The 27,897-nt window shown below is 45.0% G+C and overlaps 1 protein-coding gene across 1 annotated transcript in view; it reads left to right on the top strand.

The window, feature by feature from the left end:
• FLT1 (fms related receptor tyrosine kinase 1) overlaps window positions 1–27,897 on the top strand; it is a 177,251-nt gene that overhangs the window by 63,503 nt on the left and 85,851 nt on the right. The window contains exons 13-14 of the mRNA XM_047073320.1: window positions 579–738; window positions 21,773–21,887. Coding sequence (XP_046929276.1) covers window positions 579–738; window positions 21,773–21,887 — 275 coding nt within the window. The remainder of the gene's footprint in view (window positions 1–578; window positions 739–21,772; window positions 21,888–27,897) is intronic.

Raw genomic sequence — 27,897 nt, 5'->3', positions numbered from 1 at the left:
GGAAAACTTGTAAATCAAAAGTCGATATAACAACATCAAGTTAAACCAACTTTTTAAGTAATTATTTTATTTATTTCTTTTTAAATGTTTATTTTTGAGAGAGAGAGAGAGAGAGAGAGTAGGGGAGGAGCAGACAGAGGGAGACAGAGGCTTAGAGGCGGGCTCTGTGCGGTCAGTGCGGAGCCCGATGTGGGGCTCAAACTCACCAGCTGTGAAATCATGACCTGAGCTGAAGTCGGATGCTGAACTGACTGAGCCACCCAGGCGCCCCTTTTAAGTAATTATTTTAAAAATCACATATGCCCCCATCAAAACGATTTCATGTCTGCTTGTTATCTTCCATAAGCAATAAATGTTTTTGTTATAACTGTAGTCATGATGTCCATACCATGGAATCAATTCTCTACTGTTACCAAAGCGATTCTACTTTAAAAAAAAAAAAAAATAGCTGTAATGCCAGCAAATATGTGTTTGTTTCTCTGACATCAAAACCAGTGGGAATGTGGTCCTTCAGGCTGTGGCCCGGGAGAAAGTCACCGTACAGCTCTTGACTTCTTTCCTGTTCATCTCCCTTCCAGTGAAACCCCAGATTTATGAAAAGGCCGTGTCGTCCTTTCCAGACCCGACCCTCTACCCCCTGGGCAGCAGACAGACCCTGACTTGTACCATTTATGGTGTCCCTCAACCTACAGTCAGGTGGTTCTGGCGTCCCTGTCACCATAATCATTCCAAAGCAAGGTAAGGACAGTTTGTTTCCTGACTAACTTTCAAGTACTTGTTATACCTGGACTCGCGACTCTTTAATGGACAGAGATGGAAGTTTGCAAACGGAATACGCAGCCGTATTTGGCGCAAAGACTTTCCCTCCCGTGGGAAAAAGGGGGCAATATCTACTCTTCTTCCTTACTCAGTGCTAACCATGTCATCATTTTTCTCTCTAGTTTATAGTTTGGGGAGCACAGGGACAGGTTATCTTCGCCTTTTTTGACACTCAGGTTTGAACTCCAGTCTCTTGTTTTCAACTGAGAATCCCTAGACTTTGGCTAATTCAGCTGCTTCGTGTTTTGTGAACGTTGGACATGATGGGAGACCATCCCTGCCCTGATGATCGCTACCCATGCTCTTCCATTCATCTGAAATGCGCTCCCACCCATTTGCTGCCCCCCCTCCAGAAGTCCTTCCTTATCCCCCAAGGCTCAGTTCGTGTGTCAGCTTCTCTGCCGCGAGCACTCCTAACTGCCGCATTCAGACCCCTTTCTCCCTCTTCAGTATGAACCACACCTCGTACACCATCGTGACTTTGCCAGGCTTGCGTACATGTGTCGTTTCTCTTAACCACGAGCCGGCTGAGAGCTTCTCTGTGTCTTCAGGGCGTGGTGCACGTGGTAGTCGACGCTCACCGTGTATTTGCTGAACGGTACATCCCTCCCTTCTGGTCATTGTATGGTGTTTCCTTGCATCCTGTTGGTGACAGTCCTGCCTGCCCTTTTCCCACTTTTGTTTAGTCTAGTGGGATGATGCTAAGGACAGTTGGTGGGAGCCGATTTGAAGAACAGGAATAGAATCGATAAGTGCAACAAGAAGGTATTATTGAGACTGCCCAAGAATGATCATCATGCCATAATGTTTGTTTCACCCCACTTGCGGAGTGTTGGGGGAAATTGCTATTCAACAAAAACGAAAACAAAAGCAAAATCGGCTTGCTAAAAAAATAAGAAAGACACAATTCTAGCATAAACAGAAGTGGCTGTTTGGTTTTCTAGATTCTTCCTGCAATGTCAGCGTTTCTTCAGCGTGTGTTTCAATCCTTTGTCTAAGGCCTTGGATTCTGACAGTGAAAGTTAGCTCATGAACTCTAGGGTTCCGAAGAAGTAGCTATTGCCACACACGTCTGATTTCTCATCTGAATATCATTTCAATTTTCTTTTCTTTTTTTTTTTTCAACATTTATTTATTTTTGGGACAGAGAGAGACAGAGCATGAACGGGGGAGGAGCAGAGAGAGAGGGAGACACAGAATCGGAAACAGGCTCCAGGCTCTGAGCCGTCAGCCCAGAGCCTGACGCGGGGCTCGAACTCACGGACCGCAAGATCGTGACCTGGCTGAAGTCTGATGCTTAACCGACTGCGCCACCCAGGCGCCCCACATTTCAATTTTCTAAGAACAGAAGTATGGAGAAGTTACTAAGCTCAAATATCTTCTTTACCACTGTGGATATTTAGCCCCAAACACAGTGAGATCTACTGAGATTTTGTATGATTTTGCTCATTTAGGGGTAGGTATACCCATTTGTGGATCTATTCCCGTATTTGTGCTAACCTGACGTGCAAATACGTGAAAAATAACTAAGCTATTCAGAGAAAAGTATAAAGTTCAATGTTTGTAGAAAACATAGTTTTTTTATAGATGTTTTTAATTTTTGTTTTGATAATAATGAATCTAAAATTTCAGTTCTACTTAGGATAGACCTAGGAACTCTGAGAAAATAATTGTGTGGGAATATAATAGTATGAAGTTGGGTTTGAATAATGCTGTTAAAATGTGGTTTGGGGAGGGTGCCTGAATGACTCAGTCAGTGAAGCGTCAGACTCTCGGTTTCGGCTGAGGTCATGATCTCACAGTTCATGAGTTTGAGCCCCACGTTGGGCTCCGCACTGGCAGTGTGGAGTTTGCTTGGGATTCTCTTTCTCTCTCCCCCTCTCTCTGCTCAGCTTGTGTTCTCACTCTCCCTCCCTCTCTCTCTGTCTCTCAAATAAACTTAAAAGATTTAAAATAGGGTTTGGGGAATGAGGTCAACCAAAGTAAAACTATGGAGACATTAACTCTCTTGCTGTCTTTTTCTGATTTCTTCGGTGGTACCTGAACTCCTTCTCCCGTGTTACTTACAGAGTAAGTTTACTGAGCTCTGTCTCCTCCTGGACTACTCTCAAGTCTCAGAGAGTGCCTCAACTCTTCAGTAGATGTTTGTTGACCATTTGACTTATTCTCCGTTTGAGACATTTTTTAAACCAATCACAGATCAGAAACGAAAGCTTTAACTTTTTCAGTGATGCTTCATTTATAAAAAAATATGTTGTTGCTTGAAATTATCTGCTACAAAATGTGCATATCCATCAGAAGTTCTCTTTTTTTTTTTTTTTCTTCAGTCAACAGACCAAGTGGCTTACCTGTGTCGGGCCCAGATTGGGTGTTTGCTGGTTAAAACAGTACGTCTAACTTAGAAATAGTTCAGAAAGATATATGGGAGTTATGTGCACTAGGACACAAATAGAATAATTCTACTTCACACTGTCAGACAGAAGCTAAAATTGGAAGATACGTGGATCTTTCTTTAATTACTAGAAGTTTGAAATACGTTTTTAATTTTTTTTAACGTTTATTTATTTTTGAGACAGAGAGAGAGCATGAATGGGAGAGGGTCAGAGAGAGAGGGAGACACAGAATCCGAAACAGGCTCCAGGCTCTGAGCTGTCCGCACAGAGCCCGACGCGGGGCTCGAACTCATGGACCGCGAGATCGTGATCTGAGCCGAAGTCGGACGCTTAACCGACTGAGCCACCCAGGCGCCCCATGAAATATGTTTTTATATAAATGTATTTTGGGTACCTGACACCTAGATTCCGTTGTAGATAGGAATTTTAGTTAGTGACATTTGAATAAAGGGCGTTCTATTGCATGAATTTTTAGAATCTTATCTTGAGTTACATAGTAACATATTTGCATGGTGGCATCTATGCGTGGCCGTCAAGAGTTTAGGTGATTGATATGCACATTACTCTTGAATATGTAGGATAATTCTTGGTATTTAAGTTTTAGGCTCTAGGTAAAGGACATGTCTGCGTATGGACACAACCAAAGCGTGAGTTTAGTTTCGAGGTTTGAATGTGTTTTAAGGAGCTCCAACTTCTTAATTGGCTTGATATGGCCGACTGGCTCATGTATCTAAGTTAGAGAGGTTCAGACTTAAATTGTATAGTTTCCTGGAGCCCAATAAATACATAAATGTATTTTAAAACTGTCAGAACTACGGCTCAGCTAATTCATCTTTGTTGAACTTAAGAACCATAAATAAAATGCACAGAAATTTCTTCTTTTTTTTTTTTTTTAATGTGATCCACTCCTGAGCCGTGTTTTAGCTATGCTTTTGATTCATCTCAAGTTAGTTCTTAGAAAACGTTAGGAATAAAAGAAAGGAGGAAAAGGGTGGTTGGGTCCTTTTTGACTCAAATTCCTAACGAGCTGAGAGGAAATAGCAGAATCTTTTCCCCTTTTACTCTTCGGCACATTCGGAGGCTAAGGTAGTAGAACTGGAACATTTCTTTTGAATTAAAAAAAATTTTTTTTCAGTGTTGGTGTATTTTTTTTTTAATTTTTTTTTCAACGTTTTTTATTTATTTTTGGGACAGAGAGAGACAGAGCATGAATGGGGGAGGGGCAGAGAGAGAGGGAGACACAGAATCGGAAACAGGCTCCAGGCTCCGAGCCATCAGCCCAGAGCCTGACGCGGGGCTCGAACCCATGAACCGTGAGATCATGACCGGAAGTCGGACACTTAACCCACTGAGCCCCTCCAGGGCGCTCCTCTTTTGAATTTTTAATAGCATGAAAATAACTGATGAATACCAGATGAAGTGGAATTTTGGATTCCTTCTTATCCTCAGCAACTGGCAAAGACTTCTAAGTGGATATTCCTAAACTTGTCCCTTGTTCGTGTGGGCATCACCTAGGCAGTGTGCACCAGGGTGTTAAGCTTACGGCATCTTTCACATGTGTGTAGTTTGTAGCCTCTGTTCATATAAAATACAGATAATTACACACGCTTCACAGAGACACGATGAGGATCAAGTGAGATAACGTGTTTGGCAAAAGGTACAGAGTGTCCTAGGAAGGCAAGGTTGTGATTACCGCTAGCAGTGGGGTAAAATTCTCTAAATAAGCCTCCAAACTTTTAAGGAACTTGAGAAGAATTTTCTGCCTACTTATAGAGCTAGTTTCCCAACAGTGACCATTTCTAACCCAACGCTTCCGAGAAGGGAACCCAAGTCTTGGAAAGTAAAATGTGACTTTTCCTGTGCTTGAGCGATGGAAAAGTAGTAGATCTGGGCTGTAGAATTGAGGAAAACGGAACATGATTTTTCTCAGAAGAAAAATGAAGGACATACAGGCGAGTTCGGTAACAGTAAAAGCACACAAAACTGTGCCGTGGGGGGGGGGGGGGGTGAAGTAACCGTCCCAGCCTGTGGCCTGTCTCGTTCACTCGTTTCGGTCATGGAGGGAAGTGATCCTGACCTGTGGGTTGGCAAAGGCCAGGGTGGGGCAGAGTAGGATGTGGGAGAGCTGACTCCTACTCGGCAAGCCCGTGATAGATTCTAGAACTTCACCTCCCCCCCTGGATTTTGAAGAACTAAGTAGGACTCCTGACCCGCCCATGCGATGGGCTGGTCTGGCTTGCGTGGTCCTTCGCCACATGCCGCCCTGGGACTAGTTGGGACGAGGTTGCCTGCTGTGTGGAGGTTGGTCTGTCAAGGAACGAGTAACAGTCTTGGGCTGGAGGGAAGGGAACCCTCTTTGGGAAGCGGAAGAGACGGATTTAGGGGGCCCAGGAGGAAACAAGGAACAGACAGGACAGCCTTGGTGTGATGTTGGTACTCCAGATCAACCGGTTACATTTTCGCAGGAAGAGTCTGACGTGTTGCAAGTCGGCTTTTATTCGCACGTGCTTGAGCACCAAGGGGGCCTGCCAGTAACCCGACTGGAGAATTCTAGGCCTGGCTGGCCCCTCTGCCCCCCACAAACAGGAGGCTGGTGAGTGGCGGTTAGCCGCTGCCGGGTCATCCTTCCTGACACTCGCCGTTAGCCCATTAACGCAGCTCGCCTTCCTGTCAGCGCCCAGGGTCTACCCAGTTGTTTCTGGGGTGGCCTTTTCTTCTTTTTAGAACTAAGGCCCACTTTTCGAATAATGAGTGTGTTTGGGTCTTTTCTCCAGGGAAGGTGAAGGCCTGTGACCATTGATGACCACGGCTTTGTTTTCAGAGTGCGCGTTCTTTCCGTCACAGGCTGCTTTAGTTCTCTGTCTCCATCTAACTATCAAGGTCACCAGTAACACTGATTATAATAGAGTCGCAGCACCGACTACCCTGGTGTCCTTTAGTGGAACGAATTGTTAAGTGTTTTGAGTTCTTTGTGAAAAACCTCCTTTTCTTTTACTGGCTGTCCGTGATGACCGAGAGAAACTTGGGCTCCTTCCCGTGCATTAAACGTTGCTTGCCTCTTTTTAAAAAAGTACACGTCTCTTAATGTTTATTTAAGAGAGGGGTCGCGCACATGCACGTGCTCACGAGATGGGGAGGGACGGAAAGGGAGGGAGAGAGAAAGAGAAATTTCAAGCAGGCGCCACGGTGGCAGCGCAGAGCCTGATGCAGGGCTCAGACTCACGAACTGTGAGATCATGACCTGAGCCGAAACCGAGAGTCTGTCGCTCGACTGGCTGAGCCGCCCAGGTGCCCCAAACATCGCTTGCATCTTGCAAATGCATTTTGCTCATCATCAGTATTCGACCCAAATGCACTGGCAGTCACCTGCTTTTCACGCCAGCCGTGTACAAAACAAAGATCCCCACCATTGGCCGCTAGCATTTATGTTTTAATTCTGTAAGATCCAGCATATTTGGGAATTACTTACTTTATCTATACGTATTCCCTCGTCTCAGGGACAGAGACCTGGGAAGCGAGGAAGTGGGTTCTATTCTTGGCACAGGCCCTGACTTCTGTGTGACCTTGGCCGGCTATTTAATCTGTGCTTCAATTTCCCCTTCTGTAGATGGTAACTGCCCCGCTTCCCCTTTCCTATAATACACAGCTATTCATGAGTGAAATGAGAAAATCACTTAAAAATGACGTTTTCTCCATTCAAAAAAGCTTGAAATGATTTCCTAGTTGTTGCACACTGACGGTTCCCTTCTGCTTCTTACAAATCACGAAGCAATTTGATCTGAGGATTAACTCTGAGGATCAATGCCAAACTCACTGAAAAAATCAGCTCGTGAAAATACAGTGGTTGTTAGGAAAAGTCTGACGGGTAAGCATGTGTTCTGTGCTACAGAGAACCGCCTCGGTAATTATAATGCCGGTAATTACCCATTAAAAAAGAAAACCCCACAGCTTCCCCACTACTGGTGTCAACCCACATTTGCCTCACGGCCAACCTGGACTACCTTCTCCAGTCCTCGTCCAGCCCACCCAGGCAAAGGCATTATCGTTCTTTGCCCAGTTAGCCCTCAGACTGTGCTTGTTTTGTTTGGTCTTCGGCCAGCGAGCCCCTCGGAATGTGAGACGTGTAATTGGATTCTCAGCTCATGGAAGGTGAAGGGGGCAGAGTGCTCTGCCTGAGCGAAAATGGTGGATTTTGGAAGAAACACCCCGTAGACGGAGGTGGAATTTCGAGGAACTGCTTCCAAAACCCTAAAGCCAGTCCCGTCTGCTGGAGTCTCCCCATAATTACGTGCTTTAGAAGTTTCATGGGAAGTAATAATTCCGGTCACACAGTTTGATGTCCCATTTCTGAACACTCTCCACCTGCCCAGCAGTAGAGGACTGGGTGGGGGAGGGGGCGGTCTAGGGAAAGCAGACCACTCTGGGGCTGAGTGTGGTTCGCAGGCCTCCTTGGTAGGGGTGGGGATGGGAGGCAGCCTACAAAACGAGGGAAGGCAGAGGCATCTAGGAACTCCGAGAAGAGCTTGCTTAATTGCATCTCTCTATTGTTTCCATCAGCAAATTGGCAAAAAGAGGAAGGCCTGAATCATTAGGGATGTGTGAGGGGTAGATCGTTTGAGAGAAGCATAATTCTCCATACCCCACTGATGCACACAACGAACAGGACCAAAACAAAACAGTTGTTAATGGTAGTTAATTAGAAACGCACTCAAGGATTTAATTGACCGCCAGCTTGAATGTCTATTATTATTATTTATTATTATTACTATTGAAAGAGTTTTATGTCCCATATTCTGTCTTCTAGCTACAAAATGGAAGTGTTAACAATTTAAACATTGAAAAGGTCAACATCTTTCCTGGGGGCCAAACATAGATCAGGTGTGAGAGGGAAGCATAATTTAAGAAGACCCCTTCTTTTGGAAATACCACACACTGCATGTTTTAATATTTACCACGTTCCTCTAGGGTATACGTGCGATTTGCATCCATGTGTCTCTTGACATGTTTTCTGTGCAGCGTGTGTATGGATCTGTGGACTCAAGCCAGCCGTGCTATCGAGAATTTTAATTTGCCATATACAAGACCTCGAATCGAAACGGGGGCTTTTAAAGACTAATGCGCCAAAGACCATCGTGGCAGCACTTTGAGCTTGAACACACAAGTTCAAATAAATCTGGCCATCTTATACAGGAGGCTTTCATCACAAGCGAAAAGTGAACGTTCACTTACTAATGAGAAACTTCTTGCTTTCTATTATATAATTGCTGGACGAGGAAGTGTGTGTTGTCCAATGTGAATGTTTGGACAACAGCCCTTGTTAATATTTCATGCAAAGTCCTGAGAACAGAGCACGAGTTTGTTTGCCAAATGCCTCTCTGCCACTTTCCTGTGCTTTGTGAGATGTTCCTCTTTTTCCCACTCCTCGTGGTAATACAGCGAGTCTGATGAATAATTGTTTCTAATGAATTAACTGTCTCCTGTAATTGCTATCAAGCATTTCATTATGTGTTTAAATTAAACCAAAAGGCTGAGTCATAGGAAGTCTACGCAGAATGATTTCTATAGGGATCTTTTGAGCAAAATTCAGCGTAGCGTCCCGGGATTAGGACTACCAGAAGGCAACGACACGCAGTTTGGGAAGGTTCCTTGCAAAGATCGGCAGAGTCTCTCAAATTATTTCGGGCCGTGCTCACAGATTTTTAAGAATCGAGTGGGCGTTTTCATGACCGAATCTACAAATTCCTGTCCTGACACAGGAGCCTTAGGTCATGGATAAACAGGACAAATTACTTATAAAACATGCACCTGCTCTTAGAAATCTACATTTTGATTAGATCTCCACTGACTTAGTAGACTGTTTTTCCCCCCACACTGTGTAGCACAAAGAATAAAATCAGTAGACTGTTTCTTGAAACACGGACTCTAGTCTGTGGTTTTAATGTAATTTCACTGCCCTTTTAGGTGAAAAGGTAGAGCCTGATGTATTGTGTAGAAAGGATGTGATGGATTTAGACTATGGCCAGGTGGTATCTTACAATGCACTTCAAGTCGCTGGAACTTGTTTCTTCATACTTTCTCTAGAAGCCTTGGGGATGTCTTGTCACCTTGAGTGCCACTGTCTACTTAATGGTAACAGCTATAATAGATGGAATCAATGAGCCCTCCCTGGTGCCAGAGTTGCCCTCATCCCTTTACACATATTATCCCTAATCTGTACAGTTCTACATAATGGACATAATTTCCCCATTAGGAAACTGAAGCTCAGAAAGTTCTTTCTTGGGGTGCCTGGGTGGCTGAGTCGATTAAGCCTCCCACTGTTGATTTTGGCTCAAGTCATGATCTCATGGTTTGTAAGATCAAGCCCCGAGTTGGGCTCTGTGCTGATAGTGCCTGCCTAAAATATTCTCTCTCTCTCTCTCTCTCTCTCTTTCTTCCCCGCCCCCACCCTTGCACTCTGTCTCTCTCAAAACAAATAAACTTAAAAAAAATTCTTTCTCAGGTGTTTTCAGGTAATAAGAGAGGCTAAGTAGTTTGGCATTTCAGAAGGTTACTTTCCATTGGTATCCCACGGGACTCCTCTAAGTGTACCCCTATGGGTTCCCAGAGGAAGGAGCAGAAATCCTTGAGGGGACGGGTTTGGGGAGGCACTGGCTTAAGCCCACTGGGTTTACTCTTGTCACCAGTGATCCCACAAAGTCTACCCGTTGAGTCAGAGTCACACCGAGGATGGGAGGGGAGAGGAGAAAGAGGTTAGCAGCAGATGGGAGAAGTGGATTCACATTTCACAATTACTTGGGGAACTGGTGACCAGACCACCTGCTCTGGTTTGGGCCCCAGACCTACAGGTGGGAATAGACCCTTTGAGGGGGCATGAACCCCAGTGGGATGAGCAGGTCTAAATCAGACCAACCTGAAGAGGGTAGCAAGTCAAACGGTCCACTTGACACTTTGACTCTGGTGGCACTGGCCCTCTCTGGGACTTTCTCCCCATGCAGGGGTATTTATTTGATCCTTTGCAAGGAAGTTGCATTCCCTTATTTGTTGTTCAGGATTGATTTTCCAGATCAGGATTCAGCAAGCACTCAGCCCTCAGGGGGCTCACAAAGCTGTGGATTTTTGCAAGAGGCACAGGAAGGCAAAGGAGTTGAAGAATAAGGGGGGACAAAAGACCATGAAGGAGAGAGCATAGGGTTTGCAGTTGATGACTGAATAAAATAAAAACATGGTGGCTGCAAATCTGAGCCTCAGCAGGCCCTGATCTAGTCACTTTGAATGCTTAATTCAGTTAGAATTGGGGAATTTCAGCGATTAAAAAGAGTTTTATAGAGGAGAAACTGGCTCAAAGATAAAGAATTATCCCTCACCTCACAGCTAGTTAATGGCAAACCCAGGACTAGACCCAAGTCTCTGATTTCCTGTTTATTATTCCCTTTTATTATTTCCACCATAACATTGCATCGAGTCTCCATGGAAGGTGCCTGTAATCTGGTTGAATAAATGAAGCATCATGGCTTCAGTGGAGGTCGGTGGTGAGGAATGCGGTTTAGAGGAAACCGCGCGGAGGAAATAAGATCTGAATCCTCAAGATGGCGGGGAGGTCCTAGAATGTCAAATGGAAGGAACATAGATGTGACAGAGTAGCATGAGGATGGGAGTAGGTTGAAGAGTTGAAAAGGCCATGCTTGGAGAGGAATTGGGCCGGATCATCAGAGTTGGGTGCAGAAAAATTAAAGCCAAAAATTGGCAAAGTGAATCCGGATCTGATGTGGAATTCTTTGAGTGAGGGGCTAAACAATTGAGCCGGCCAGTCATTCCCTTTCCTGGCTAATGCCTGGCTGTTTTGTCTCCTTCCCACAGACCCACCCTGTAACTCTTACAGACCGATAGACTTTCATAGGCTCCTTTTTTGGTCGTCTTCCTCCTGTGGCTCGTCATTAACATGTGTCATGTACATGCTGTCCTGCATGTCTGAAGACCAAAGCCTTAAACTCCAAGAACGTTGGTTTTCACTCGAGCTTTTTAAAAAATGAGCTGGAGGCATGTTATCGCCTTTCCTTAGGCTTTTAATGTTCCATATGCCTTGCCTTCATCATTGAAAATGATGTAAGACGATCACTAATTGCTACCTTGTTGAGAAATTCTGTCTTGTGAGGGTGAAAAAGTAAGGTGAGGAAAATAAAAGTGGGTATTTAGAGACCACGTAGAGCCAGATAGAAGAGTATGTCCAGTAGAAGACCCTCTGGCCTAGGTCTTCTGTGTTTATTTCTTTTATAGCTGAAAATTATTGAGCGCTTATCTAGAGGATGTTAAGTGCTCAATTTGTGCTCTGTGTGTGTTGTCTCATTTAATTATTACAGAGCTTCTATGAGGCAGCTACTGTAATTATTACCATTTACAGAAAGTTTAAGTACCTTCTTAGGAAACCAGCCCTGGTTGACATGTCAGAGTCTATCGTTGAGCGTCTTCTAGCACATTGTCAACCAGTCACTTCATTTTCACTACTAGGATTGGTTCTACAACAAGTATTTAGACCTTAAGTTGAGTAATTTGGGGCCAAAAGCTCATGATCCAGAAAGCAAATATGTTTAGAGGGGCCGATGTTCATGATATCAAGAACCAATTTTAAGAAGCGTTAGGATGCAGAAAAATATAGTCTAGGGTTAAACGTCATGGCCTCTGGAGCCCGAACCCTGGCTGTGCCACCTGCTACTGTCTACCAGCTTCTGGGTAAAATAAACTACCTCTGTGGGTCCAAGTTTCCTGATCTGCACAGTAGAGATAATAGCACTGACATCATAAGATTGTTTGGGGGGATTAAAGGAGCTAATGCATATCAAGTATTTAACTCCGTGGCTGGTGCATTGCACGTAAGTTTATTTGCTGGCAGTCGTCCAGTAGTTTCGGATTGCTCTGGGGCTGCCCGGTGCAAAGCAGTTTCCTTTCGAGGTGGCATCATGCATATATTAGTACGCTGTGAAAGCTGACAGTCTTCTGACAAAATGGTCCCATGCCATTAGGGTAATGTCCTCCCAGGAAACATGCTTGCGTCTTTAGACAGGTCTTCTGACGAAGGTGATTTACTCCAAAGAAATTAAGATGGGACCAGAAATGGCAGAATTTTCAGATTGTTTTAGGAAATTAAAGGAGCTATGATATCCTGAATCTCCTCGCATTTGTGAGTTCTGCCTCAGCAATTCAAACGTTCATTGACCCCAAGTCTTGTCCAGCGATGGCACCACATGGGCTCTTGGCATTTCACTCGCCTGCACTCAATTATATTCAGGTATTTTTTTTTTTTTAATTTTTTTTTTCAACATTTATTTATTTTTGGGACAGAGAGAGACAGAGCATGAACGGGGGAGGGGCAGAGAGAGAGGGAGACATAGAGTCAGAAACAGGCTCCAGGCTCTGAGCCATCAGCCCAGAGCGCGACGCGGGGCTCGAACTCACGGACCGCGAGATCATGACCTGGCTGAAGTCTGACGCTTAACCGACTGCGCCACCCAGGCGCCCCTCAGGTATTTTTTTTTAAATATTCTGATACGTGAGCATGCATTTGACTTGCCTCTTCAATAGATGTGTATGTTCCTTAATAACAGAAGGAACTAGGTCTTCCACTTTTTTCAGAGGACACAATTCTACTTCTTAAATGGAGTACGTATGAATATGTATCTTTTTGTTTTAATCGAATGGGACTAATACTTATGAGCCAATATTTTTGTCCACCCTTGAGGAAAGGCGAAGACCATTGCTGGTTGGTCTTCTATTTTCTGTTAGACCAGAAGATGCTTCTCCACATGTCAGCGTCACTGTCTTAGTTGAGATTGTCCATGAGTGTCCGTTTGTCACGTATGGATAATGCGGTGAGGAGTTCGTCCGGGTCCCAGGCAGACCCTCTGTCTCCATTAACACTCCTCGCCGTGAATGGACAGACACTGATGGTGGTGACACGGTGCTTAGTTGAGGGGATACATGTGAGGTCATTTGAGGGTCAGCAGTGCCCCGTTTTTCAGCGCGTTTGAGGTAAGTGATGGATGGCAGGGTTGACGCCTGACACAGGGTTGAGTCCACATCTAGTCAGGCCATCGTCAGGGGTCACTCTTCTCATCAGACAGCCAACTGAGCCAGAGACGGGTGTTCCCCTCTCGTGTTCACGGGGTGGCTGGGTTAGGCCCTGATGTCATCATCACGAACAGGACATAGCCCTTGCTCTTAAGTAGTTCTTAACCTAGGGAGATAATAAAATGACAAGTAACGTTATCAATCCATCTACCGTGTGCCAGGCACGGTGGTAAGCAGTTGCATCGATTGACTCGTTGAGTGCCACCCTGGTGTTCACCGATGCAAAGGATCTTCTGTGAATTATCTCCCTGCTGTTCGCCTTTTAACCCCTGTAAGAAAACTAGTAAGACGTAGGAACATGGGGTGGCTTCTTTTGAGTCGGGGAGGCCAAGAGCACATCCGTTTCCCAAGGGATTTGAGGCGGTTCACAAAGAGTACAACAAATAATCTGAATGAAAGGAGAAAATGCCGTCAGGCTAGTGCAGAGATAGGGCCCGTGTGCTTTTACTTTCTAGTTGTGGAGAGAGAGAAAGAGAAATGAAATCGACGTTCGCAAGGTGAAGGGGCCCATCGGATGAAAACAAACCAAGAGAGGTACAGCCTTCCAGAGAACTGAAATCTGAGAAAAGCGGTTTCTCCTGTCCTAATCCTTGGGACGTGGAATACACAGACTCCGCAACGTTTCTCCTGTAGTGAGTGTCACGGGACCGGAAATCATCAGAACCCTTAGCGCTGATCAGTGGCGTTAACACCAAAGCAACATTTATGACAGGTGATACGATCCCTCTATTTCAGAACTGTTCAAAGGACCGAAAAGACTGGGAGTCCTATGAGCAGTTTGCTGGGACTGTGGTTCTCTAGGTTGGGCTTTTGCCGTCCAGGGCAACCGAACTAGGAAGTTGTAAAAGCGTGATTGGAACTCGGATCAGACTAGCTGCACGTTCTACGTTCCTAATGTCGTGCTTCCCCGCTTCTCCCCGTGAAGCCTCTCTGGACATTTGCACGTTGACAGCTATGTGACCAGTAATGCTCTCTTCTTTTCTGTGAAATCAAAAGGCAACAACAGTTTGAAATATTTAGAGGTAACGCTTTAAGACTCCTTAAGTTAAAAGACGTTGTCGGTGGCCACTCTGGAGATCTCGCTAAAGATTTCTTATTTATCAGATCACCCTTCCTCAGCTGACCAGCCTTCCACTCAGGAGAAAAAGGAATGAACAAAGTAGGCGTTCCTGTTAAGACCCACATCCGGGTGTGGCCACATGAGTATTTACCCTCTGTCACCCGGGTGATAGGGTTGCAAGGATGCCTTGGCCCTGGCTCAGATTCTGTAAAAGAGGGACGGAATCAGGGAGAGCCTGGAGTTCTTGATGGAAGCAAGCAGGGAGAGAGAAGGAAGGAAGGAAGGCAGAGCCTGGAAAGACAGGCCCTGTCCTGAGTGTGAATGGACCAGGAGACCCTGGAGAGCAGGAAGTGGCCCAGGCCAAGACGCTCACGGAAAAGCTCTTATCGAAACAGAGGTGGTCAGGGCTCTGGGTCACCTCCACCATTGTCCAAGGAGCTGGGCCGGAGCCTTCAATCCCTGAAAAGCCGCCTCCACCCCCCCCTCTCCGTGCAGACCAGAAGTAGTTTTCAGTATGGGCTCCGAGGCGTCACAAGGTCTCTCCGTGCGCAAGAGTCGTCACTCGCCCCGAATCCCCTCGGCGTGACCCTGTGACCACCCCCAAGGCCCAGGCCCTTTTCCTAGAGCACGAGGAGCAGGAACCATTCTGTCTCAACACCCCTTCCAACTCCACACCTTTTTTCCGCCAGCGGCCCCTCCCCTATATTGTTGTATTTGTTTGGAGAGAACGTGAGAGGAGGGGAGCAGAGAGTGTTTGCAGATTCTGTTCATCGGCTGGCTCAGGCACACCGTCACTAATGTTTTGACACAACACGCACAGTAGCGGAGGAAAGTTTACATCAGGCTCTTCTACAGGAGGGTGCGCCACAACGGGCAACCGGTCCTGGCCGTGACCTCTGGCAGGCTGCCAGGTGGTCTTTTTTTTTCCTTTCTGGGTTTTTTTTTCTTCTTTAAAGACACTTTGCGGCCTCGATTTGCTCTTCGTTACTGCTCTCCCCCTTTGTTTCCTAACTTGAAATGATCAGTATTCTGTACAGATTCTAATCAGAGTTAGCACGTGCAGTCAGACCCCATTAAACAGAGAAGCAGGGTCCACCCCACCAGGAGTCCTCCGATTTCATCGTCCAAAGAAGGAAAAAAAGAGAGAGGGAGGTTATTCTCCGTCCTGAGACTTCATAGAGCTTTCTAGAGCCTCTTTTCCAACTAATTGTGCTTTAATTATAAACTGAGGCATACATTCATTCCTAGGCATGACTCGGGCTCGAATAGGCAGCCCATCGCTGCACACCCCCACCCCAGAGGCCCTCTTTAAAGTCAGCTGCCCGCCACGAGTGTATTGGAGTTCATAGTCGAACAGGCCAGCTTCATCCTGGAACATCCTAGAACATGTCCTTCACCCTAGGGCATCCTAGAACATGTCCAGCAATCGTGCCCACACAAGTAGGTCACAGGGGAAGACAGAGATGGTGATGAAAGTTGGATTTGTTCTTTTGTTGCGCGTTTTTTTTTAAGTGATAAAATTCAGCCAGTAGGAGCCCAAGAGTTCCTATAATTTTAGCATCAGAACATTTTTATGATCAAAACAAAGCGGAATTTATGTCAAAAGTGTAATTATAAAACATCCCTCTGCCCCTTTCACCCTCCACCAAAGGACTAGGTGCTTTTGAAAGCCAATTTTTCACTTTCTCTTGGTGTCTGACTTTGCACCAGTTAGATTCCGAGGACCCCCAGAGTTTTCCTCTCACCCGTGACTCTGAGCCAGATTCACCCTGTGAAGCATGGTGAGAAGGGTTTGGGGAGGTTTCTTGGGAACAGAACGTGTCATGTGTGACGGATTGAATTCTGGTGTGATAGAAAGATTTGAGACCGTCTGGGGTCTGATGTCAGGTCTGCTACTTCTGAGTCCCGGTTTCCTTCGTAGTAAAGCAATTTTTGAAACCGGCATGATAATGCCTGTTTCGCCGAAGGGGGGCTGTGAGAATTAGTTGGACTTAAATGTCTGTAGCTCCCTAGCTCAGGCACAGTAGTATCAGCCCAGTAACTGCCAGTTTCCCTTCACCAACCGAGAGTCAGGATTTAGCAGAAGCGAAATGTGGAAAGAAAGGTCAGCGAATCAGTTATTTACCATGGGGTGAAAGGCAGTCCAAAACAAACCACACCCATGTGTCTTCATCTTGAGAGTCAGGCTGTGGAGTAGACCTTCCGGAATTGGGGTGGTTCCTAAATTTGGTAGAAATCATTTAAGAAATGAGAAGTTGTACTAGATAACCATAGGAGGCTTGGGTACCATTACAGGCCCCAAACACGTGGTCAGTTTCTAGAAAGGCTCAGTGAAGCGTCGGGCCGTTAGGAGAGCGCCACAACAAAGAATACACAGATACTGACCATCCGCGGCTAAAGCCCACCCAGCTGGACTCTCCCTTCTCATTCCAGGAGATGTGACAGTCCATCCTCTAAAGAAAGCGTGGGCTCTGCCTTTGAGGTCGGGGGGAGGGGAAAGAGAGGCAGGAGGAACGAAGACAGTCTGAAAATCGGAACTGCTCAAAGCCAGCACTAAGAAATGCACAGGTGAACACAAAGGGACACCTTGGGATACAGTCTGTACGGCATTTCCTGTCAAGGTGACTTAAAGGATTTGTAAAGGTGAATAGGAGCCGAGTTCGGAGACTCGGATCACAAAAGGAGGTCTGACAGAAGCTGTAATCGTGGAACGTGCACACTTGGGCGCGTAACATGTCTTGGTTGTGTGATGAGGGTGTTTGCCAAATTTTGGAAAGAAGCTGACCCTTAAAAGAACCAAAACAAAACGAAGCAAAACAACCCGTTACATCCCCAGCGCAGTAACGCAGTTTGTGTAGTGAGTATTTGAGAAGCCTTTTCTTCCTGTACGCAAAGAGGCACTGAAGTATAGCAATTTCTTGGTGTGTGGGGACAGTTGATGGATGTTGTGTTGCATATGGAGTAAGGGTTAAGTGCGCAGATTCTGGAATGAGTCAGAACTAATTTGTAATCCGTTTACTAATCAGATTACTGACTTGTAATCTGCCTCCGCCATTTACTAGCTCTTTGACCTTGGGTAATAATGTACTTAACCTCTCTAATCTTCAATTTCCCTATCCGTTAAAGGGGGGATGATAGTACCTACTTTTTAGGATGTTGTATGAATTAAGGAGATAGAGTATACGAATCACTCGGCGTGGTGCTTAGCATGTAGGAAATACCCTTATTATAGTAGAGTATAACATTGCATACTGTGTGTTCTAGCCTGTGGCCGGTTAGCTTGCCTGTGAGGACCAGCAGTGAAGATTGTGGCTTTGACCTCGGTGTTGGCTTTGCCTTTGTCTGTGGCCCCAGACTGGCTTCATCTGTCCTTGGTCACGGAGGAGCCAGATATTTATGAATGTGAAGGGAACAGGGCACATCCGTCACCCCTACAGGAAACCTCAACCCAAAGCCTGCGGGTCTGTAGAGTCCTGCACATCTCTGGAGGGTGGTGTTTTCCCATGACGTGCGGAAAGAACCCACCCGGTTACTTAGACCAGGTGGGAGAGTCTCACAGATGGTTCCTTCTTGCAGTTAGACTGACGTGTCACACGGAGGGATCTCCAGCGCCGTGTGTTGGGTACATAATCGGCCCTTTGGGTCTAACGTCTTGACATCGATCTCTAGTCCAAGGCGAATTTGTTTCACCTCCAGGGCAATTGATGAGATGACACAGAGTACACTCTTACCCCGGAAATCGTTTGCGACTCGATGGTTATAAATACCCCCCCCGTGCTCTTGTATTTGGCGCGCTGTATGCAAATGGAGGCAGGAGTCCGAAAGCTCATTAGGCAAGGGACAGAGGCTGGGCGCATGGAGAGGACCGCGCGGAGCTGAAGCTGATAACCGTGGCCTTGTCCAGAATAGTGCCTGGGAGCTTTCTTATCTCCCTTTGACAGGAGGTGCCGTGGGCTTCCTGTGCGAAATCAGGAGTGAACGCTGCTTTCCTCTTGTTGTTCGGCTTCCTCCCCCCTCAAGACGGTTCCCAGCACAGTGATTATCTTTGCATCTTCAAACATGGCACAATCTACTTCCTCAAGAGCTTGATGTATTCTTAAGGCTTCGGCAAATTCCCCTCCCCCCCCCCCAAATCTCTTTTCAAGTGCTGTTATATAGTCAGGCTCCTAAATGACCTTCTATTTTTATGGTTCCAATTACAAAGAGGGAAAAAGGAAAAAAAAAAAAAAAAGCAGTCCCCAAATTAGAAAACAGCCACAGAATCTGTCCTGTGCACTCGGAGGACCTTTGCACCGGGGCCGGCCTGTGGTGTCCATAGGAGGGCTGGTGCCACTGTCAGCGCCCTCAGAGTTTGGGGGCGGGGGTGGGGGTCAGAGGCTGACAGCCCCACGTGAACTCGGCAGACCGCGCTTCCCTCGGGAAATGCCTAGACTTGCTGGGCTCCAACATATTTCTCTGCCTTTTCCTGAAGACCAAAAGGATGCAATTAAGATCTCCGCGTGAGGCGTCCCTGGATCTTTGTCCCCTCTTTGGGGGGAAAAGAAAGAATGAAATGCAGAGCTTTTTTTCCAGGTACAAGAGAACTTCAGCCCTTCGATGGGAACGGTACCAAGTACACACGCACTGGCCTGATACAGGTGTGCACGAAACCCCAGCTACGTGGGGGGCAGATGTCCCGTGTATATACCCGTGTGCGTACTGAGTGTGTGTGAGAGATGAGAGGGCATGGATGTTACAGTCTAGAGAACGGAGAATACCGATCGCGGAAAAGAGCGCGATGACGTGTGATTTCAAAACCGTGGCATTAACGTGTTTCAAGTTAGAGGAGAAAGGATATCATTCCTCTTGGGTTCGTTTTCTTCTGCTAATCAGTAACAGTTCAGACGTTGACCGATTTTCCCTGATGATGATCAGGCATATCTGGCAGAAATCGCTTACACTCCGTACGGAACGGCCAGTCCTTACTGTTCTTTTTTATTTTAAATCTTCCAATCTAACTTGTGTAGAAGAGAGACGTTTTATTTTATTTTATATATATTTTTTAATTAATTTATTTTTTAAAAAACAACATGAGCATAATTTTATTTAGCCTCCGTATTAGGCATGTTTTTTTTTTATGTCTTAAATATCTCCTGCCATTTTATTTTTTTTCCAATATATGAAATTTATAGTCAAATTGGTTTCCATACAACACCCAGTGCTCATCCCCAAAGGTGCCCTCCTCAATACCCATCACCCACCCTCTCCTCCCTCCCACCCCCCCATCAACCCTCAGTTTGTTCTCAATTTTTAAGAGTCTAGAAGAGAGACATTTTAAAAACATCTGGGCAAGTCTGATACACGGAGCTGGTACAGTTAGGCGTGATGATGGCGTCGTTATCGTAGAAGGTGTGCGCTCTTTTAGGGATACGTAGGGCTGAAATGACACGATGTCTGAGATTTGCTTCAAAATACTTCACAGAAGAGAAAACGGAAAGAAATAAGGATAGACCCGAACAGCTGTGGCAAAATCTTGATAACTTCAGTCTGGGCGGTGAGTCTGTGTGTACATTAGGTTTCTACTTAACCAGTATGTTTGAAAATAACAAGCAGTTAAATGAAAGCTCTTACTAGAAACAGCGTATCTGTCCCCCGTGCAGGTGTGGTTAATGGAGTGCCAATTACACGCTAGGCCCCTGCCTTACTGTGAGGACGGAGTGACTAAGCAGATGGGGCCCCATCCCCTGTAGCGGCTGGCCCAGGGGGGCCACTTAGAAAGTGGTCAGTGCTCTAGGGGAGGACTTGACAGGCCCGGAGGGGAGACCACCCAGAGAGACTCAGTGGTTTAACAGTCCGGAGCCCCTTCTCAGCTCAAGGAGAGGGATAATCACAGAACTTTTTCCTGGTCGTCACAGTCCCATCTATCCGACCTTCTTCCTCACCTACTTTATTCTCTATCATCTTATGTCAGTCGTTGCTGCCATTGGCTACCCTGGGTCAACAGCTCATTCTTTCTGGAACTGGGCTGTTCCTCCTGGAACAGCCTGGAGGCTGAAGTTCCTCCTGGTTGGAAAAGCTCCATAATCTGCCCACAACACGTATAAATTAGAGCCCAGCAGGCTCTCTGCTCACCACAAATTCTGGGTAGGGAATGCGTTGTGGACGATCTTGACTGTCAGACAAGGAAGCCTGGGCTTTCTTCAGTATGCCCTTTGGAACTTTGGAGCAGAAAGGTTTCCACTAAAAATGCGAACATTCGGGGGATGGTCTGAGGTGGGAAAAGCCAGCGGGCAGCAGGGCCAGTGAAGATACTCCTGACTGGGTCAGAGTGGACGGAAGTGTCTTTTTTGTTGTTGGGATTTTTTTTAATTCACGCAGAACCTGGGTTATATAGAACATGATACATGGCAAGTAAATATTTACACCAAAATTTGAGTAGTAAACCATACGAAAACCGTAGTTTGCTGATAATAATGTGTGTTTGAGAGAGCATGTTACCTTCTGTCTTTAAAAGGGTACTCTAGGGGCGCCTGGCTGGCGCAGTCGGTTAAGCATCCGACTTCAGCCAGGTCACGATCTCGCGGTCCGTGAGTTCGAGCCCCGCGTCGGGCTCTGGGCTGATGGCTCAGAGCCTGGAGCCCGTTTCCGATTCTGTGTCTCCCTCTCTCTCTGCCCCTCGCCCATTCATGCTCTGTCTCTCTCTGTCCCAAAAATAAATAAACGTTGGAAAAAAAAAAAATTAAAAGGGTACTCTACTAGCTAGCTTAATAAGAGATTTCATGGACTTTTAGAAACAGAGGAGATTGTTTTATAATTGAACACTCGAGGCCTAAGCAGTTAAAGAGCTTCTCATGATCTCCCCAAACTTGGAAAGAAATAGACTGCATTTAATAACTGCTTCATGCTGTGTGTTTCCGTATACACTTAATTAGCCCTGGAAAAAAATCAGCTGTATAATGGAATATTCTGATTAAAAGCCAACCTTTTATAGATGTGAAATGCTATTATTTCCTTGAGGTTTCCATTCATTAACGTAACTTCTTTTTTTCCCCCCTGTGTTTGCATGTTTCCTCTTCCATGAACTCATTAAAATCTAGATATTCAGTTTCCTAATTTTTGCATTTTTACTTAGTATTTAACATTTAGGACAGGAAGGATGTACGAAGATACGCTGGTGTGGGTTTCTTTCAGTTCAAGCAAAATGTGTTTTCTGTTTGTAAGGTCTAAGGGTGGATGGGGGGGGACACTCCAAGGGAAAGAAGAGAATGTGTTTTGTTATCTTGTTATCTCAGGACTTAACCAGTGATGATTTTGATTCCACCTGTCACCCTGGACTGGACCATGCTACCATGCTACAAAGCAACATAGTAATGACCTACTTTTTTTTTTTTTTAAATAGATATGACTTCTGCTCCAATAATGATGAGCCCCTGATCCTGGATCCTGACAGCAACGTAGGAAACAGGATTGAGAGCATCACTCGGCGCACGGCAATAATAGAAGGAAAGAATAAGGTACTGTCTGCAAAAATGTGCATTTGGGATATTTATTTTAAAAACACACGCTCAGCTCCCGGTTCTAGGTTGACTAGAGCCAGAAGTCATTCGAATGCTCAAACAAAAATTCAAAGAGAAGAAAGACGAGATCTGAGACAGGTCTTCGTGCACAGATACTCTGAGACTTTTCGCACTCGGTTCTCCAGTGGCCCACCACTTCCAAAGGAATGAGTACTAGGTCCCAAAGGAGCTGCCTCTCAAATATCAATGGCTCTCGACCCTAGCTGAGTGTTAGAATACTCCACGAATTATTAATTGCATTTGAATCTCTGGAGTAGAGCCTAAGGTTCATAACAAATTACCTGGGAGATTCTAGCATGGACCCAGGACTGAGAATCCCTGATAACCCATAAAGTAGGGTGTCGATAAGCATAAGCTGGTACGAGACTTAGGGCTCGAGTGGAATGTTTCCATTTCACAAAATATGTTGTTTTTCCCCCTCTGTCTTTGCAAGGGCAAAACCTTACTCAGGGTATGCAAACACATACAGTATGTTAGGATTCCCTGACCTAAGAAATGCAAATCAAAACCACGATGAGCTATTGCCTGACACCTGTCAGAATGGCCATTATCAAAAAGACAAGAAATAATAAGTATTGGGGAGGATGTGGAGAAAAGGGAACCCTTGTGCCCTGTTGGCGAAACTCTAAATTTACACAGCTACTATGGACGACATGGAGGTTTTTGGAGGTTCCTCCAAAAGTTACAAATGGAACTACCAAGTAATCCAGCAGTTTGACTCTGGATATGTATCCAAAAGAAAACAAAACCACCATGTCAAAGATACGTGCCCCCTCAAGTTCATAGCAGCATTACTTACAGTAGCCCATTTATGGAAGCTAATTAAGTGTCCATCAGTGAATGAATGAAGACTATGTGGCCTGTGTAGACACAAAGGAATATTACTGAGCCACGAAAATGAATGAAGTCCTGCCACTTGGGACATTGATGGACTCGGAGGGCATTATGCAAAGTGAAAGACGTCAGGCAGAAAAAGACAAACACTGTCTGATCTCACTTACACATGCAATCCAAAGCAAAACCCCAAGCTTATCGATAACAGAGAACAGATTGGTGGTGGGGTGAGGGGTGTGAAAAATAAGTGAAGGTGATCAAGCCAAGTTCCAGTGATAAAGTAACTGAGTCCTGGGGATGTAATGCACGACATAGGGACTATCGTTGATAATACCGTATCGCATATTTGAAAGTTGCTAAGAGAATAGACGTTGGTAGTGCTCATCACAAGAAAAAAAAAAGTTGCTTAACTATGTATGATGACAGATGTTAACTAGACTTATTTTGGTGATTGTATGGTAATACATGCAAATTACGCTCTCCATTTGAAACGAATACAATGTTATGTATCAATTATACCCCACCTTTAAAAAAATAGACTTCTAACCAAAAAAAAAAAAAGTTCCCTGACCTACTGAGAGCCTAGTAGGCATCGTTGCTGGTGCTCTTTTTAGTATTAAAAAATTTTTATTGAGGTATGATTGATGTACAAAACACTGTACAGATTTGACGTATACAGTTTAATGACTTTGGAGGTAAACACACAGCCATGAAACCATCACCACAGTCAATGCCATAAATTCACCCGTCGCCTCCAAGAGTTTCCTCCCATTGAATATATGAATGCATGAATGAATGATACCACTTAGCAGATGTTTCCATATAGGCCACAGCATGTGTCCTATGGTGGATCTCGAGGACTTACCTAGCATAACTGAAACTTTGTACCCAGTGACCAATGTTGGAAATCCAACTCCTCCTCTAAAAAAGGATGCCAAGAACTGGAAAGGCTCAGAGATTTTACCCTACTTCTAGGCTACCACAGTTTTATGTTTGGTGGTTGAAAACCTGCTACTCGTGGGCCAGATGCAATGGATTTTATTACTCTCAGCAAATCTCCTGAGCTTCATGTTGGCCTTGGTCCCCCCAGCCCTCAAGTGTCCAGGTAGAAATTGTGCACGCAGTGGATTTGCATAAGAGCGGAGGAACCTTGAACTTAGGGAACGCACGTTGGGTTGCCTTTGCTGCCGTCTCTGCAAAAACACTGTGCGTTTGCTGTGCCCCTGACCTCCACTGAGCCTCAGCAGTAGCTGATACCTTCTGAACTGGGCACATCTCAGTAGACCTGAGACCTGGTGACTTTTGTCTGTTGACATTAGTGAAAAATACACTTAAAAATCTGCTCTTATCAGGCACAGGGGGAGCGATGCTTTAAAAAGGAGAAACCTATCAACCCATTGCCAAGTTGTCTATTTATATATGCATATCTTGATTTGGAGCCGTTCATTCGTATGGATACTGTCGGCTGGAGTGTGATTATGCTTATGTTATCTGTGTGTCCAGCTGTATTTTTTGCATTTGAAGGCAACAAAATAGATAACATCATTCCCCCCACATAAGGTTGAACAATAACAACAAATAACATCTGAATTCCTCGTGCTGTAAAACTTTTTGACATTCGCCAGTCTTTGGGCAGAGTGCTTATCTCCTTTTTAAAGATGAGAGGGGCCCCTGGGTGGCTCAGTGGGTTAAGCATCTGACTTCGGCTCAGGTCATGATCTCACTCACGGTTGTGGGTTCGAGCCCCGCGTCGGGCTCTGTGCTGACAGCTTGGAGCCTGGGACCTGCTTCAGATTCTGTGTCTCCCCCTCTCTCTGCCCCTCCCCCCCCCTCTCTCTCTCTCTCTCTCTCTCTCTCAAAAATAAACATTAAAAACAATTTTTTTAAATAAAGATAAGAAAAATGGGGGTGACGAGATGAACTCAAACAGCTTAAATGTGGTAAATGAGAAACTCAAAGCAAAGTGTTCCTGTTCCCAAAACCATTGCTCTACCAACTAGGTACAGAAATTACGGTGGTGACGGCTTGCAACAAAATGTGAACCACTTGTCAAGGACTTAGGAAAAGTTTTTATGACCACAGCGGTGGTTAAAATTCCTTTTCTCTAATAGAAATGAACAGTAGTTGAAAACGTCCCATGATGGATAGCATGGGCAAGAGCGCTTCAATGAGATGCTTTGAAAAGAGGAAATTCTGTAAACTTGGGAGTTGGAGTGACACCCCGTTTTTTTTTTTTAAAGGAAACGCCTCAGAGTAGAAAGCAAGGCGGTTGTCAAAAAGTTACTAGAAAACTCTAAGATGCCATTGATTGTGTCAGTTTGTTTTGCCTTCTGACCACGTCAGGTACACGTACCGTTGGCTGCCGGGTATTAACACGAGCATGTATGAGCCTAATTTGAGCGGCAGCTTCTGGTCCTGTTGGGGCATCCTACCCACAAAAATACACGATAGGAAAAAAAAAAAGTGAAAAATGAAAAAGCCAGATGAGGTTTCGAATTAGTCTGAATGAACCCTGAAGCAGCAACCTGACTCCGTACAGGATACCTGGAAAGCACAGGGCGAGTTAAGGCCCAAGCCCTGAAGGAGAGAAGAGCTTCCCTGATTGTCTGTCATGTGGCTTGAAACAACTTTATCGTTTCGTAATTTTGTACTTCTGCAAAGGTTTTGTTTTTAATTTTTTTTAATGTGTATTTATTTTTGAGAGAGGGAGAGACAGTGTGCAAGCTGGGGAGGGGCAGAGAGAGAGAGGGAGACAGAGAATCCAAAGCAGGCTCCAGGCTCCGAGCTGTCCGCACAGAGCCCGACGCGGGGCTCGAACCCACGACCCGTGAGATCATGACCTGAGCCGAAGTCGGACGCTGAACCGACTGAGCCACCCGGGCGCCCCTGCAAAGGTTTTAAATATAGACCTCCAGACCCAGTGGGCGCTTGTGTCCACAAAACTGCTTTTCTGTCCATGTTTAGCAAGCATAGTAAAGTCCCAGCTTAGACTATAAATGACCCTTTTACCTACAGTCACATAACGAGCCTGCCCAGCGACACCCCTCCTCCCCACAGATCAAGAGAATGGAGGGCTCACTGGAGCATCTGTAAGATTCCAGGCGTTTCCTTTTTTTCCCTTTTTTTTTTTTTGTTTAACTCCTAGAAGGGTGCAGAGGACAATCAAATTTAGTTTCCTTATTGGCAAGTTTTGGCCTAGATCTGTGAAAAATGAGTCATCAATTGGAGTAGCTGATAACAAGTGAGGAGTTTTAGTATTGTTTAATGGGGTTGCCAGACTGTTGGGGTTGCAACTATGGAGTAGGAAGTCGAAGGGACCCTGGGTTAGAAAACACAGTCAGGAAATACATATTACGGCGTTAACTCCGTGAGGCTGGAGAGTTGCGACAATTTTACCGTTCTGGTGACATTTCCGGTGAGGTAGTTTGCTAGTTTGGAGGTTACCTTGAGAAGTGTGCCATATGGGACCGATCCACGAAAGAGGCATGAAACCTAATCACAGAATTGCAGTTCGGGTCTCATTTCCCACATTCCTCCAGGCTTCTTTTTTTTTTTTTTTTGAATTCTCCTGTTCTATTTTCCCATCACTTGGCTCGAACGTGCCACCCGAGGTTAATTTTAGATTCTTCCATGGCCTTTATATATCTACTCTTATGTCCTCCTGACACACTTAAAAGGAAACGATATTAGAAACATCCCGAGATTAAAATCACCGTTCCATATTTAGACCTTTTAAAATGAGTTCTGGAAATTAGGCAGAATTACACATCATCCCATCCATTCTCTTCCATGAGGTTCAAACCGCATTGTAGTAGGGAGTTACTAATGCTTGGGGAGAGGGAAGGAAGGAAGGGGTATGAATAACTTCCCACTTCACAGTACCTGACAACACATTTCATCAGCATTCTTGGGTCGTGTAAGAGAACCCGGAGAATGACGTTAAGGGTCTTTTTCTACTGTCTAAATCCTTGGGGTCTTGGCAGGGCAAGTTAAAGGCACCCTCAAAGTGTAGATTCCACATGTAACAACTCAAATTCTTGGCACTTGCCCTTTTCAAGTATTAAGTTAATATTTGGTGTTCCAACTGTTGGGCTATTTTCATTTTTTTCCCCCCTTTGAAACAATAGTATTTGGTTACAGGCACCGGGGAAAGGATTTGTCCCTTTCACTCAGAAGACTCCTCCGTTTAGACTTAACGCCCTAGGAGAAGTTGTCTTCTGCCCAGAAAAACCGCACCCATCTACAATTCACACTTGAGCTTTTTCTGACCCTATAAAGTTTCTACTTCCGTTACCAAACATCTTTTGTTTTTCATGAAAATACGTTTCCGTTTGTAATTTAAAAATACATTATCTGGAAAAACAAGTGCTCTAGAATCAGATAATTTTTAATAAAGTTGATCATAGGGTATTAATTTCATCTTATCTTTAAATTTCCTTCTTAATAACTTTTTCATTCATCCGTCCTGTGTTCAAACCTTATAATAATGGATCAGTTGAAAAACGGCTTGCAGCTTGTGTCAAATAATAAGAAAGAACCGAGTATTTCTGTCCCTAGGAAGATTTCAGCTTATGTGACCCATCTCTGCCAATTTAAGGATGTATTCTTCAAGAAAAATTCAATCCGAAGAGTAGACAGAACACTACCAATAGATCTGTGCTTTTCCACCTAAAGAGTTTTAAGGCAAAAAGCAGTTTCATGTAGAGATCAAGGGTAATATACCCACCTCACGGGGCTATCGGGAGGAGTAAATGAGATAATACCTCACACGTTGGCACACAGCTAGAGGGCTACATAAATGTACCCAGAAACAAATAATGTAAACCCCCATCAATGTCATTTTCTCATTCGATTTTAATAGAAACTTGGGAGAGGTGAGTTCTGGAGCAGACTTGCCTATGGCTAAGGTGTTGGTTTGGGGAGGGCTCATTCAAGCAAAATAAGAGAGACTCGGATGCATTTGTATCTCTGTGGCTCATCGTGTGACCTGTATTCCTTTCATTGCTAGGTATCTCGATTTTATTCTCTGATTATACAAGGGTTTTGAGCTATCCATCTGTTCATTGGAATTATCGCCAGATTGCCTGCCCAAGTCTTAACTATGGCAGATGTG

This window comes from Lynx rufus, unplaced genomic scaffold (assembly GCF_022079265.1).
Source record: "Lynx rufus isolate CCGP_SWC_20201006 ecotype Redwood Valley unplaced genomic scaffold, mLynRuf1.p SCAF_1, whole genome shotgun sequence".
NCBI lineage: Eukaryota > Metazoa > Chordata > Mammalia > Carnivora > Felidae > Lynx > Lynx rufus.
The sequence above is the reverse complement of the archived record's forward strand: the minus strand, read 5'-3'. Positions and strand labels throughout refer to the sequence as shown.